This window comes from Delphinus delphis, chromosome 19 (assembly GCF_949987515.2).
Source record: "Delphinus delphis chromosome 19, mDelDel1.2, whole genome shotgun sequence".
NCBI lineage: Eukaryota > Metazoa > Chordata > Mammalia > Artiodactyla > Delphinidae > Delphinus > Delphinus delphis.
The window spans coordinates 51852722-51868117 of NC_082701.1; the positions used below are offsets into that span (position 1 = coordinate 51852722).

The 15396-nt window shown below is 52.3% G+C and overlaps 1 protein-coding gene across 1 annotated transcript in view; it reads right to left on the reverse strand.

Moving 5' to 3' along the window:
• Positions 1–12888: 12888 nt before the first annotated feature.
• PIK3R5 (phosphoinositide-3-kinase regulatory subunit 5) overlaps positions 12889–15396 on the reverse strand; it is a 71851-nt gene continuing 69343 nt past the window's right edge. Inside the window, exons 16-19 of the mRNA XM_059998145.1 lie at positions 14121–14214; positions 13896–13978; positions 13330–13442; positions 12889–13225 (exon numbers count right to left, since the gene is read on the reverse strand). Coding sequence (XP_059854128.1) covers positions 13078–13225; positions 13330–13442; positions 13896–13978; positions 14121–14214 — 438 coding nt within the window. The 3' untranslated portion in view covers positions 12889–13077. The remainder of the gene's footprint in view (positions 13226–13329; positions 13443–13895; positions 13979–14120; positions 14215–15396) is intronic.

The window sequence follows — 15396 nt, forward strand, 5'->3', positions numbered from 1 at the left end:
CGGCTGTCCACAGTCCTGCCCAGGGAGGCCTCCAGCCCGGGACCACCTGATGTCTTAGACGAGCCCTGACCAGTGTCTGCAGCCTCCAGACCTGCAGAGAAAAGCCCAGTGTCGCACAGGCCTGGCTCTGTCCCTCCTCTTCCTTCCCCTTCCCCATGGCCCTCAAAGCTCCTCCCAGAGCACATCCTGCTGCGACGTTGCTTTCTAGAGAAGTGTCTGTGGTCAGCCACTGGCCACTGGAGGTTCTTTATTCTGACTGGGTGGGACGGTGGTACCTCCGTGGGCCCCCCGCTGGTGCTGCCTGGGCAGCAATGCAGGGAGCCCTGACTTCTTTCTCGAGCTCCAGACACACCAAGAACCACACCCCCACCCCCGACACCATCAGCCAGATGGCCCCAAGTTCTTCCGACTCAACAGGTGCAAAGCCAGTTCCTCATTTCACCTTCTAAACCCACCTCTCTGCTGCTCATCTCAGAATCAGAAACCTGGGTGTCATTCTTCACATCTCCCCCTCCCTCAACAGTTACACCTAAACAGCACCAAGTCTTGTCACTGTCTCATGAACTGTCCCATTTTTTTTTTCCATCCTCCATGGTGGTCATGAGGTCACCACTGTTTTTCTCCTAAATTATTACAACTGCCTGATGTCTCCCTGCCTCCTCCGCCTCATAGCCAAAGGTCTCTTTCTGACAGCGAAACACAAATCTGATCGCGTTACACCTTGTTACAACCTTCAATAGCTCCCTATTACCTTCAAGAGAATGGCCAAATTCCTTAGCATGACTTGCAAGGCCCTTCTTGATCTGGTCCTTCCTTGACCCCCAACCTCAGGCTTTATCCCCTTGCTCTGACGCCTTCCAGAACGACTGCAGTTCCTTAATGATCCAGGCTGTCTCCCACCTTCAGGCCTTCGCATGTGCAGTGAAGTTGGGATTCTCTTCCCAACCCTTCTCCTGGCTCACTCCTAACCATCCTTCCTTTGGTACAGAAGAGGCAAAAACAGGTCAGGAGGAAAAGTGGAGTACCATGGAAGCTGGGGGTGGGACAGTGTCAAGGACTTGATGGTCAACGGTGTCCAAGACTGCAGACAGGACACGGATGAACACCAAAAAGCATCTGCTGACCTTGATGATTAGGAGAGAGCAGTGCTGGGGAGCAGATCACCTCCACGGTGACATGTTTGCTAGTTTGTCATTTTTTTAATTTTTTTTGTGATACGCGGGCCTCTCGCTGCTGTGGCCTCTCCCGTTGTGGAGCACAGGCTCCGGACGCGCAGGCTCAGTGGCCATGGCCCACGGGCCCAGCCGCTCTGCGGCACGTGGGATCTTCCCGGACCAGGGCACGAACCCGTGTCCCCTGCATTGGCAGGTGGACTCTCAACCACTGCGCCACCAGGGAAGCCCCTGTCATAGTCTTTCTTTTTCCCATATTTTGAAGCCAAGCAATATTTTGGGGAATCTCCAACACATTTCTAGACCTTTGAAAAACTCACACACTCTATGCTGTCATCCGATATGGCCTAATGCCTAAATGGCTCTGGAGAGAGGCAGATTGCAGACAGCATGAATGCCTGGATTCAGCTGTGCCTGAAACCCTGATGTCTAGATCTTCTCTTAATTGTTCAACTATGTGATCCAATAAATGCTCCCTCCTTTTCGATTAAGACTGTTTGCACCGGGTTTCTGTCACTTGGGTTTCTCCTTTGCAACCAAAGGAGAAGCCACTGACCTTTCTCTGCAGGGGCCGAGTGGGCTCTGTTCCATCCCTTCCTTTTGTAGAAGAGGCCATTTGAAAAAAAGAAAGAAGTCCAGAAATTTGAACCGCTTGCTCTAGAGCTCAGCTTCCCTCTCATGGCTACTTCTTTTCGGTCCCACTCACGTGACTGAACTCACATTTTATCTTGCATCTTTGTAATCTTAGGTCACACGTCTGCCGCCTCCCTCCCCCTGTGAGTTCTGAGAAAGCAGAGGCTAGGTCTTATTCATTATTCTATCCATCACAGGATAAGAGAATGTTAAGAGACAGTCTGGCTCAGTAAATAAAACAAAGGGATGAATGGATGAACGAATGAATGAGGGAATGAATGAGTGAAGTGAATAAGTCCAGGACAGGATGCAGGACCAAGAACTCAGCCCCTGCAGGTTCAGGACTCAGCAGCAGCCAGCAGTGTGGCCATCACGGGCGGCCCCTTCTCCTTATCAGCTTTGGCCTGAGTCGGAAATCACAAGTTGATGTCAGCCTCTTGTGGCTGCCCTGCTCCTCTTATCATCGGCTGATGTCTCTGCAACTACCGTGGGTGTGGTAGCCACGGAAGGAGCTGCTTGGGGACCGCGGACAGCCTGGGAGCTGGGCCCTGCAAGGAGGAGCTGAGGTACCCTCATTTTGCGGGCACGCAGCTGACAGCCAGCCAGGAGACAGAAAGTGAAGGAGGTGGACGGAGGAAAGACCAAGGCCCCACACCTGCCCCCAGCGCACCACGCCTACCATCACCGAGGGGGTGGCGTTGCCCCTCTGATTGTTCCCAGTGACGCCGTATCCCTCCAGATGCTCTTCGTGTTTGTTTAATCTGGGCTTTTCAGGCCGTCTGTTGCCAAGTTTCCCATCTGCACCGATCTCTCAGCAACAGCCCTTTCCCCCAACAAGACCACATGATCCGTAAGCATCAGACTCGAGAGGGTTAGGGTTCCCTGCACGTACTGCTCCGGTTCCTAGATCACCTGGTTAGCTAATGGTTGAAAAGCCACTCTGGGGTGACCAACGCCCAAGACACAGAAGCAGAGGCTCGACATCTATGGCCCCTTGGGGCAGAGCTGTGATAGCTTCCCAGGTTCCTCTATCCCAGCCTGGGCGTTTGGAGTCTGTTCACTAATTCACCTCGGAGCTGCCACGTCGCTTATCTTTCCTGCAGACGATCCACTGCTTCTGTTCCATCCTCATCCCTCTTTCCAGTCCCCTTTATTCAGAAAGATATGTCTTACTTATTTCCCTGTCTATTACTAAGCCGCTGAGAGGTTTAAACAAGCGAAACTTTAAATTTTTAAACAAATTAAAACAAATGAAATCCTCTTGTAACTGTGGTGGTAAGGAGATGAGTGCTGTGATCAGGGCACTCTAGAGGGCCAGGGTATTGGAGTCAGGGAAGAATTATTTGTTTTGGATACGGGAAACCCAGGGCCACCTGTGCGTTGCTCCAGCCCCATCTTCTGCAGGGGTCCCCTCTGGGATCATTCAGAAGCCGATGCAGAATTCATCATCTCTGAGTTTTCTAAGGAGTTCGCTCTCAGAAAATCCTAATAAGCAATGTAGATCTTACTGACGGTTACATTAGGAGGATGGAGAAGAAGTGGATATCACTCATCTCTTAACAAGCTATTTAAAAATCTTCCGTTGTCCGGACGCCCTCCTCCAGGCCATGCCGTTGGACTGGTAGAGTGTTTTTTTTTTTTTCCTTTCTCTTTTCTCCCCGTGACCCCAACTCACTAACTCCTGGCTCCTCCCACCCAGATTTTTTCACAAACACATCAAAGGACTCTTGAAGTGCATTCAGAGCACCTCAACTCCATTCTAATCCTTGCCTGCCAGTTTTTATACCCCGAACTCATTAACAACAACCAAAAAACAAATGGTTCTCTGGTTGGTAGGACCCATCCTTAGAAAGCAGTGAGAGGTAATAAACCAGAAAATAGCTGTTATAGAAACACATTTTACTTTATCTATACAATCACTTCAAGAGTTAGGACAATTATGGAGATGGGTAAACTTGAGTTTAAAGGCTCGTATAACTGGCAGGTGCTGGGACTTGAACCAGGAAACACCTAGTCCAGCGAGTTCATTGTAGGACCACAGGGAGGACCTGCAGGCTGAGCCAGTCTGAAGCCTGGCCTGTGTTCCTTGGCTCTCAACTCTACTGCAGGGAGACCAAGGCAGTGGCAAGGCTGGCACTCACCTGGTGGGCACCTCTGCTTCTAGTGAATTCCCTCCAGGGCAGCAGAACAACATCATGCCCTAAACCAGCGTTTCGCCAAGTATGGTTCCTGGACCAGGAGGATCGGTATCACCTGGGACCTTGTTAGCAACTAGTACTGTCTGCCGAGGAACAGTACGCGTATCGGGGATTCTCCACCCTTTACTTCCAGCAGTGTGGTTTTGTTGGTTGTGTGAGAGAGCGCAGAGTTAGGGCTAATGGGGTGACATGTGTAGGAAGCTGATTTATGTTTTTATCCATTCCCTCACCTTTCAGCCACTCTTATTTTGGGGGGAGAAGGAATTTTGATTTTAAATGCTGGCAACATTTTTTTAAATTTTCGTGTTTAAGAAATTGCTCAAGCAATTCAAAAATACATTTTCATTGTAATAACAAACATTATATAGCAGTATACAGAATAAAAAAAGCAGGGCTTCCCTGGTGGCGCAGTGGTTGAGAGTCCGCCTGCTGATGCAGGGGATGGGGGTTCGTGCCCCGGTCCGGGAAGATCCCATATGCCACGGAGCGGCTGGGCCCATGAGCCATGGCCGCTGAGCCTGCGCGTCCAGAGCCTGTGTTCCGCAGTGGGAGAGGCCAGAACAGTGAGAGGCCCACGTACCGCAAAAAAAAAAAAAGGCAATCCTCCTCCCCCTTCCCAGTTTCTTTTCCCTCCTCTCCCAGTGACCACCATTGTCCATAGCTTGGGGTGATTTATACAAATTGTTTTTCAGCTTGCTTGCTTTCTTGGAAATCATTATCAGTACCTAAGGACCAACCACATTCTTTCTTAAATTTAAATGTCTGTATTTTCTGGACTAGTAACACATTTACATGGACCAAGACGGGAAAGATACAGAGAAACCCAGACCATTCCTTCTTGCACAAGCCATCCTTCGAGTTGGTGAGGAAAACTTCTCTGCCCAGGCCTCCCTCTGCACCTGTGCCCCCTCCAAGCTGCTCAGGCCCCTCTGAAATGGGGTCAAGGGCAGAGAGAACCTGGGGCTGCCCTGGAGGGCAGGGCCTGGAATACTCTTACTCACCCTGTTCTCAGGTCAGCCTGGAGACCATCCTTCCCTGCCCCGGCACCCTCGCACCGCCCCCCCTTTACCTTCCTAATAAGGCAGGTTCCTCCAGGGCAGGTCTGCAAGCTTCGCAGAGTGTGGAGGAAGAGCTGGAGGCGCTTGTCGGCATAAAATTCGCACCTCGAAGGCTGAGGATCCAGCAGAACGTCAGTGAGAAAACCCGAAGAGCCCAATCCTTTATTACCTGGGCAAATTGCCTGGCCTGTGCACCTGCGTGCACACGCACTGGGGCAGGAGACAGAGCATCCTGGCCGGGCTCTGGTCCTAGCTGCCTCTGCTCCGTCCCCTCCTCTCTGGGTCTCAGTGTGCCCATCTGTAACCCAAGGGATTGGAGAGTGTGTTTGCAAAGCCTTCCTAGCTTTCTCCGGCTTCTTTCCCAGGCAGTCCTGCTTCTGTAGACCTGCGGCTACAGTTTTGCTCAGAGAGGTCCCTTTCCTTGGTGGGGGAGGGGTTGGGCGTGGGGAAGGCTGCTCTGCTCCCTTCCCTCCCCACACTTTCCTCTCTCCCGATGTCTCAGGGGACCCTTTTGGGGTCAGGGCCAGCTTTGGGGGCTAAAGCGACATTCATTCACAAGGGCTTCCTTCCTGACTCCCCTGCCCCGCCCCCCAGCAGTGGCCACACAGACTCGCCTGGAGCCCCGCCAACCCTTTACTCTCCTCCCTCACCGCCCCCACCCACTTCCACTTCTCCACACCCTGCCCCACCACCATCCCCAGGGAGTGTGAAGAGGGTAGCTGTGAAACCAGCAGGGCTTCTCTGGAATTCCATTAGGATGAAGCCACCCCCCTCAGATCTGTGTGAACTTTACTTTTCTGGGCCTCAGTTTCCCCACAGCTCACATGAGGGGATTGAGGGAGCAGCAGAGCTTAAGAGCAGGGACTCTGGTGCCTGGCTGAGTCCTGACTTCCCCTTTTCACTGTCTCTGTGACCTTGGGCAAGTTCCTTAGCTTCTCCGTCTCAGTTTCCCCATCTGTAAAATGGGGCACAATAGTACCTACCTCATGATGAGGCAGGCTGGGACCTCGGACCCGCTACTGCAGGGCTTGCACCTGGACAAACGTCTCTTCCAGCAACAGAATACAAAGAAACGAAAAGGGACTAAAAATACCTGCACGCATGCGCAGTTTAGGCAAATTATGAACAAGAAGATACAAAAAGGTCAAAACCCAACTGCCGCTTCTGAGGGGCGGGGAGGAAAAGCAGGGTCCTGCACACGATCCCTGCACACGGCACCACCAAAGCGGTGGGCAGACCACCTGAGCCACCGCTCCGGCCCAACCCCCCCCCACCCCATTTAAGGGACCAGCTCGCCCCACCTCAGGGAGCGAGCAAGGGCACCTGTTGCTTGTTTTCGCTCCCTTCTGCTGCAGCATGAGTCCCAGTAAAGACTCGCCTGAATTCCTCCTCTGGCCTCTCATCAATTTCTATTGATTAAAGAGTCCAGGAACCCTGGTCGGTAACAGTGGTGACGTCGGGAAGCATCAGTGAGATGACATTAAGCACGTAAAGCACGTGGACAGTGCTGGGCCCGTGCACAGTCAGTGTTTGCTCGTATCTCGGTTTGTGCTACCTTGATGTTCAGGGGAGATTACCTGGTCAGGCTGCAGTGACTCCGAGGCTTGGCCTCCAGCTCTAAATTTCTGAGATTCCCTGAATGGGTCCTGTTTCTTCCCACTCGCCCTGTGCAGAGAGGGGCACACGCGTGTGGCTGCCGTGACCACAGCCACCTCTCCAGGGACCACATGCTCAGAATTGCCAGGTATTATGGACTAAATGTCTGTGTCCTCCCCAGATTCGTATGTTGAACCCCCAATGTGATGGTGTTAAGAGGTGGGACCTCTGGGAGGTAATTAGGTTTAGATGAGGTCCTGAGGGTGGGGACCCCATGATGGGATTAGCGTCTTTATAAGAAGAGGAAGAGACACCAGAGCTTCCTCTCTCCACCTTGTGAAGACACAGTGAGAGACGGCTGCCTGCACCCCAGGAAGAGAGCTCTCACTAAACCTGGCAGCACCTTGACCCTGGACTTCCCAGCCTCCAGAATTATGAGAAGTAAATGTCTGTTGTTTAAACCACCCACTCTATGGTATTTTGTTATAGCAGCCCAAGCTGACTGAGATCCTGGGGGCTGTGGACTGGCCCAGGACACAGGTGTGCCTGGTGCCCGGGACAGAGAGAAATAAAGGGCACAGATGGGGATAGCCTGCCAGCTGCCTGTCTTTGCTCCAGGGGGATGGGGTGGGCACTCCTTCCCAGGGGAGCCGGCTCCCTTTACCCTGATTTGCTGGTTAGGGTTAGGGGAGTGAAAAGAGGGATTCAGAGACTTGGGTAAAGGAGGGAGTAGCTTCTTCCCCAAGAAAACCAAGAATCCCTCTTCCCAGGGCAGCGGCCATCCTCCCAGTGCGCGAGGGTGGGGTGGGCGTGACAGTGGGGGAAGGGAAGTCTGAAGCCCCAGGGCAGGTGCCAAGCCGTCCAGGTCCACACACGTCTCCCGTGTGGGTGAAGCTGCAGGGGCTGGAAAACTCTCTGATGCCTCTGCTTTGAGCAGACTGAGGCGGCTCTACGCGTTCCTTGACACAGGGGTTGTGGGAGAGCCGTCCCTCTGGAGGAGGCGTGACTTGGATGTCAGGGACCATAGGAGGAGGTCTGAGGAGGGTACCAGACCACTATGGCCTGGGCCCCAGAGGAAGTTGCCAAGTTGACAAATCGGACTTCGTTAAAATTAAGACCATCTGCTCTGCAAAAGGCACTGTTAAGAGAATGGAAACACACGCCATAGATTGGCAGAAAATATTCGCAAAACGCATATCCAATAAAGGACTGGTATCCAAAATATATAAAAAACTCTTAAAATTCAACAATAAGGAAACAACTCAATTAAAACATAGGCAAAACCACACCGTTGAAAGCAATTATACTCCAATAAAGATGTTAAAAAGAAAAAGAGGACAAAAGATCTGAACAGACACCTCACCAAAGAAAATATACATATGGCAAATAAACACATGAAAAGACGCTCAACATCATAGTCTTTAGGGGACTGCAAGCTAAAACAACAATGAGGGGCTTCCCTGGTGGCGCAGTGGTTGAGAGTCCGCCTGCCGATGCAGGGGACACGTGCCCCGGTCCAGGAAGATCCCACATGCCGCGGAGCGGCTGGGCCCATGAGCCATGGCCGCTGAGCCTGCGCGTCCGGAGCCTGTGCTCCGCAACGGGGAGGCCACAGCAGTGAGAGGCCCGCGTACCGCAAAAAAAAAAAAAAAACACAATGAGATATCACTACACACCCATTAGAGGAGATAAAACCCATAGCACTGACAATACCTAATGCTACTAAGGATGTGAAGCTACAGGAACGCTCATTCATGGCTGGTGAGAATGAAAAAAGGGCCCAGCCACACTGGAAGACAGTTTGGCATTTAGAAAACAAAACAAAACAGAAAAACCTAAATATATTTGTACCACACGATCAAGCAATTGTGCTCCTTGGTATTTACCCAAATGAGTTGAAAACGTACGTACGTCCGAACAAAAACCAGCACACAAATGTTTACGGCAGTTTTATTCAGAATTGCCAAAAAATGGTATCAACCAAGATGTCCTTCAGTAGGTGAACGAATAAACAAACTGTGGTACATCGATAAAATGAAACATTCGGCAAACAAAAAGAAATGAGCTATGAGACCACGAAGACATGGAGGAATCTTCAGTGCGTATTGCTAAGTGAAAGAAGCCAATCTGAAAAAGCTACATACTGTATGGCTCCAACTCTATGATATTCTGGAAAATCTGTAACTATGGAGACAGTAAAGAGATGATTGGCTGCCAGTCTACTTAAGAAAATAATGGTTTCAATGTCTTTAATTCTATTAGCCTATTTGGGATATCCATTTCTTCTGTCAGATAGGCAAACTGTATTTTTGAGAAATTTCTCCGTCTTATCCAAATTACCAAATGTATTGGTAAATCTATAATATCCCTTTATTACCCTTTGAGTGTGTATAGGATCTGTAGAGATGTCTTCTTTTTCATTCATGATATTGATAATTTGTTCTCTCTCTCATCAGTCTTGTTAGGGGGTTTTCAATTAGTATGTTGGTTTTCTAATTCATAGATTTCTGCTATTACACTTATTTCCTTCCTTCTACTTTCTTTAGGATTGATCTACTATTCTTTCTCTAGCTTTCTGAGATGTAAATAACTGATTTTTAGCTTTTGCTCTATTATAAGACATACTTTTTTTTTTTTTTTTTTGGCAGCATGCAGGCCTCTCACCGTTGTGGCCTCTCCCGTTGCGGAGCACAGGCTCCGGATGCGCAGGCTCAGTGGCCATGGCTCACGGGCCCAGCCGCTCCGCGGCATGTGGGATCTTCCCGGACCGGGGCACAAACCCGTGTCCCCTGCATCAGCAGGTGGACTCTCAACCACTGCGCCACCGGGGAAGCCCCAGATATGCTTTTTTATGGCAATAAATTTTCTCCTAATATTGCTTAAGCATCCTGAGAGTTTCAAAAACATATACTCATTATTAACCACTTCAATATATTTTCTAGTTTCCACTTTTCTTTCTTTCTTGACCCCTGGATTATTTAGAGATGTAGTGCCTGATTTACAAGCAGTTGGGATTTTCTAGTAAAATTTACCTTATTGATAGTTTAATTTCAATGTAGTCAGGGAATATACTCAGTTTGGTTTCAATCATTTGAAATTTGATATTCTACTCGTACTTGAAAACAATGTGAATTCTATTGTTGTTGAGCACAGTGTTCTATTTCAATGAGATCAAATTTGTTAATTGTGTTGTCCAGATCTTCTATAACTCTACTGATTTTTTTTTTTGTCTATTTGTTCTATCAGCTACTGAGAGAAATGTGTTCAAGTCCTTCACTATGGTTGTGATGTTAATTCTGTCAATTTTTGCTTTATAGTTTAAATGTATAAAATGTCCCTCTTCATCTTCTGTAATGCTTCTGACACTAAAATATTTGTCTGATATTGGTGTAACACCACCATCTTTTGGGGACATGTGTACACGGTGTTATCCTTTCCATCCTTTTGCTTTCAGCCTTTCTGTGTTCTTACATTCAAAGCATTTCTCTTGTGAGCAGTGTATAATTTTTAAAAAATCATTGAACAATTGTAGGTATAGAATTCTAAGTTGACAGGTTCTGTTTTTTTTCTTTTCAGCACTTTAACTATGTCATTTCATTGTATCCTGGCTTCCACTGTTTCCGTAGAGAAGGGAGCTCTCAGTTTAGTTGTTGCTCCTTTGAAGATTAAGTGTATTTTTTTCCTCTGGCTGTCTTTAAGATTTTCTCATTACCTTTTTTCCCTCAGAAGTTTGACAAGGAGGTACCTCTGTGTGTGTGTGTGTGTGTGTGTGTGTGTGTGTGTGTTTAAACTAAACTCCAGACTTCATTGGGAATTCAGTCGTTTTTCCATTAAGATTCTCTTGCTGTTTCAGGATCCCACATTGCACTTAGTTTTCAGGTTTCCTCGGTCTCCTTCAGTCTGTGAATTTTTCAGTCCTTCCTTGTATTTCATGACACTGGAGAGAGTACTGGTCAGATTATCCTGTAGAATGTCCCCAAATCTGGGTTTGTCTGGCATTTTCCTCATTATTAGTCTTGGGTCACAGGGTTTTGGAAAGAGTATCAGAGGTGCAGTGCTCTTCTCATGTAGTTTTATTTTTCTCTTGTGTGAGGTTTCCTGAGCTTATTGACTCTGTGGGCTGATGTCCTTCATCGATTTTGGCCAGCTGAATGTTGGCAGAAGAGATACTGTGCCAGTTCCAGGCTCAGGCCCTAGGAGGCACCACATGTCTCTGCTTACCCCTCCTATGCTAACATGCTGACCCACGGTACCCGAGGAACCTACAGAGCAGACCTGAACCTAACCGGCAGCTTGGAGCCAAGCCACTCTGAGCACCACCCGGATCCCCAGATGTCCTGTAGATGTACGAGCAAGACTAAATGATCACAGCTGTAGTCCATCGAGCATTAGGCGTGCTTTCCTGTTTGCAACAGCCAGCTGATACAGAGCTGAAGTCTCTCACGGTTCCTTCTTCCCCCGTCCCACGTGGTTGTGCTGGAAGCCTGGTGCTTCCCTACTTCTCCCAGGTCACAGGTGTCCTCCACCATCCCTTCGCCTCCTTTCCTCTCCCTACCTGTGAGCCAAGTCTAATAACAGCCCCAGGTCCAGAGGGTCAGCAAGGATCTCACTTCCCTTCCTCTCGGCAGCACGATGAGGCTTACGCAGAAAATTTCGGCACAAGTGTATTTTTGATGGAGAGGAAAATTACAAAAAGATAAAAACAACCCCCCAAGAATCTTATTTCCACTCTATGTGAAGTGATTGACGTGAACTAGCCAGCTAGCGGGAAAATAACCGTAAGTCATTAAATCCAAGAGGCATCAAGTTTTATTTGACAATAATATTAAATTCCACTCGTCTATTCTTGAACAGCTGTCAGACAACCAGCTCACACAACAAAAAATATTGAAGGTATACTGCCAGCCACTGTCTGGCGCCTGAAGCAAGGACAGATGGCCTTGACAGCAGACGGGCGACCATATGTGGTCAGAGACGCTCTGTCCACTTCTCTCAGGTCCTGAGTACTCTGGGCTGGGCTTTCGTGGGCTCCTGGAAGCCCAGAACCTTCGGAGCAGATGAAGCCGGAGCAGGACGGGAAGGAGGGGTTCTGTGCGGAATACAATTGTCTCGCTTCCGTGGTTACTTTCTCCACCTCTACGAGTCCAAATCCCGGGCCCGGGCCCGCCCTCCGCCTACCATCCTAGCCCACATCAGCTTCCAGCTTCTCAAACCACTGCAACCCCGTAGTTAAAACTTTGGGCTCTCACGTTGTATCAGCCGTCTTCCCTTCAGCTGTCCATCCTCTACTCCTCTGGGAACTTGCCCAGGCACAATGGTGCCAGTGAACTGTGGGGCTGGAAGATTTCCCACACAATGGAGTGAGGTGGGAAGTGGGGCACAGGGGCCAACCTGGGAGACGAGGAGGTGAAGGCTCGTGTGCAACCCTCCTCTCACCCTGGCGAAGGCAATTCCTCCTTCAGAGGGTAGAACTGAGGGCTCCTTACCCCCTCGGTCTGGGTCCCGCCCCATCGGTGAATTGGAAAGGAGGGAATGAAGAGCATCGCGAGAGCAGCGAGAGCATCCCCTCCCCAGCCCCCGCCCGACAGGTGAGTCAGGGCTGAAGGGGCGACGCCGCTGACCTTTACTGAGGACCTGCTATGAGCCTGCGGCTGAGCCAGGTGCTTTGCAGATAATTTTGTCTCAGCCTTTTAAGGAGGTCTTATATCCCCCCACCTTAGTGCTCAGGAAAGGGACGCTCGCAGAAGCTAATTCACTTCCTTCTGGTCATTTAGCTAGAAGGTAACTGAGCCGCCCCTGAATCTAAGCTCGTCCTGTCTCCCAAGGATCTCGATCCAGAAAGAGGCTCCAGAGAGAGAGAAAGGGGGTGTGTGTGTGTGTGTGTGTGTGTGTGTGTGTGTGTGTGTGTGTGAGTGACAGGGGCGTGGGATGGGGGCGACGGCACTGAGGTTAGAAGAGTCGCATCTGCGTTTCTACCACCTGAACCCCTGAGTAGGGGGACTGAAATCCCAGACTCCAAGGGCTCCCCAAGTCCCTGACAAAGTAAGGGGTGGGCCTGGCCAAGGGTTGGGGGAGGAGGCCTAAACCACACCCCAGAGCACCAGAGCCTCAGATCCTTCTTCTAGAAAGGATCCTAGACCACACTAGAGGCCAGGCCCGCCCATCCTTCTCCTTTCTACCTGAGGGATCTGAGGGGCTGCAGGGCCAGGCCCCTCCCCCTAATGCCTGTTTCTTTCCCAGACAGAGCCCGGAGGCGCCACCAACCCCCTAACCCCTGCCCCCTGCCTGCTGCAGGGCCCACAGCGGGACCCTGACCCAGCACAGGGTCGTCCAGTTCTCCACAGGGAGCGAGGCCCTCCAAGAGGGAGGGGCTCCGAGGAGGCTGCCCCCGGGCTCGCTGTCCAGGCCGGTGCCGGGCCGCTAGGGCAGAGCTCCACTGAAAGTCATGATGGGCAGACAGAGCAGGGAGCAGAGGTCGGGTGGCGTCTGCGCCTGCAGGTAGGAGGGCCTCTGGGGTGGGGGGCGGAGGCTGCTCGTCTCCGGCTTGTAGCAGGGGGAGACCTCACACCTGTGGGGCAGGGCAGGTGTCAGGGCAGGCCTCCCACCCCCCCAGCTCCCTCCAGGCCTCTGGGTGGGTGCTGCAGCAGAGCCGGGGGGCCCCCGCTTTCCTACCTGACCACACTCTGCAGGATCTTCCTCTCGTCCTGGTCCAGGCACACGGCGAAGGAGCAGCCGTTAGAGCCGATTATCTGCACCTTGTCCACTTTGACCTGCGACGTGCTAATCTAGAAGGAAGGCCCGGGTCAGCCGGGAGCCCTGGCCCCAGAGCTGCCGCCCTCGGCAACTTCTTCCCTTGGAACCGCCCAACGGGGCCCAGGGGGTGGGGCAGGAGCTCGGCCGCCAGCGCTCCAGGCGATGGGCCTGCAGGGGACTGGTCCCTCCATCGGGCCCCGCTTCCTCCCCAGCCTCTGCCCTTTCTTGAGTCTGGAAGGAGCAAGTGTCCTGGGAGGAGAAACCCCACTGTCCTCACCGTGACAGCCCGGGTTCCCTGACACAGAGGCCACTCCGCCTTGGACTCGGGGCTGCCCTGGAGGCCACCACGGAGCCCCACAGGTGCGCACCCTCCCACCCACAGGCCCCAGCACAGCCCTTGGACACCCCCGCATACACACGCACACACACGCACACGCCCAGTAAGTCTCCCGAGGGGATGACAGAGAGGAGAGGAAAGCTCTTACCTGGTTGAAGCCCTTCTTGGATTTAGGGTTCTGCCTTTTCACCACTTCTGTCAGGTTTAGCGTCAGGGCCTCCGTGCTGGAGTCTGAAGGGCAAGGGTGGCTCAGGCCAGGCTCAGGAACCCACCCCCACCCCTCCTCCCCTCCCCCTTCCTGTCCCCCTCCCCTCCCCCTCCCCCCTGCCCCACCCTCCCCTCCCCTCCCCTCCCCCTCCCCCTGCCCCCTCACCCAGGTCCTCCTGCTGCCGGCAGGCCTTGCTGAGGTTGACGGAGGTGCAGACCTTCTCCATGTTACTCCAGCGACTGCGTCCACTGATGGCCCCCTGGGGAGGCAGCAAAGCCAGATCCTCTCAGCGGCATGCCCGCCCCCCCGTGCCTCCTGCCTTCTCTTTGAAGAAGCGGCTCCAGGCCGGCCAGCGACAGGGCGCCGCCTGCAGCCAGCACACCCAGGAAGCTCGCTCTCATTCACCCGAGCCTGCCGGCTTCTTCACCAAGAGCCCCTTGACCCCTATATAGACCTCACTGGCTCCAGGGAGGAGCATCAGGTCACTGGCTTGGTCCACAGGTCAGCCTGGCGACTGGGTCGTAGGGTGCGAGTGCTGAGAACGTCTCGAGGGGTGGTCTGAGGATCTTCTGAACCCCAAGTGAGGGAGAGACAGGCTCACGGGCAGGGGGTCCCAGGCAGAGCTGGGCCGGAGCCCCCTCTTTGGGTCTTTGTCTGAATGTCTCTCTCATCAGGGACCTCCACGTTGCCAAACCCACAAGCACCCTCAGTCCTCGGCTTGCCTGACCTTACAGGAGAATGCCATCCCGTTCACTCCTCCCCTCTCCTGGGCGTCCGCGGCGGCACGCTCCTGGCTTCCCCACCGCCAGCCTGGCTGGGGCCTCTGCTTTGCGCGATCACCCTCCTCTGCCCCCATCACAGGACGCAGGTGTCAGGAGCTTCTCCTGGGGCCTCCGCTCTGTTATTCCTACTTTCTCCTTGAGGGGGCCTCACCCGTGGCCCTTTCTCCATGACCACCTACACACCCATCTCCACATTTCACCTCTGAGCTCAGGCCCACCCTCCCACTGCCTGTTCTGGTCTCTCCTTCCCTCTCGAACCCACTATGCCCCACACCCACTCCCCCACTGGAGCTGGGCTTCTTCTGAGAAAATGGTCCTGTCAGTCGCAGAAGGCTGAAATCCAGGAGTTGGAGCCTCTCCTTTTCTGATCCACCCCTAAGCCCTGCTGCTCGTGTGAGTCACACATAAGCCCCATTCCCTTCCTCCCTAGTGCAGGCTGCCCATGTCTCTCGCCTGGACAACCACGGGAGCCTCTGACTTGGCTTTCCCACACCCGCTGGGGTCCACTCTGATATTCCCCACAGAGCCACCACAGGGGGCTTCCAAACCTCAAATCTGATCCTGCCACACCCCAAACTGAAAGCCCTTCACAGGATACCCATTGCTCTTAGGACGAGGACAAAACTCCTCTCATTGAACCAAGGCCCTTGGCATTCCAG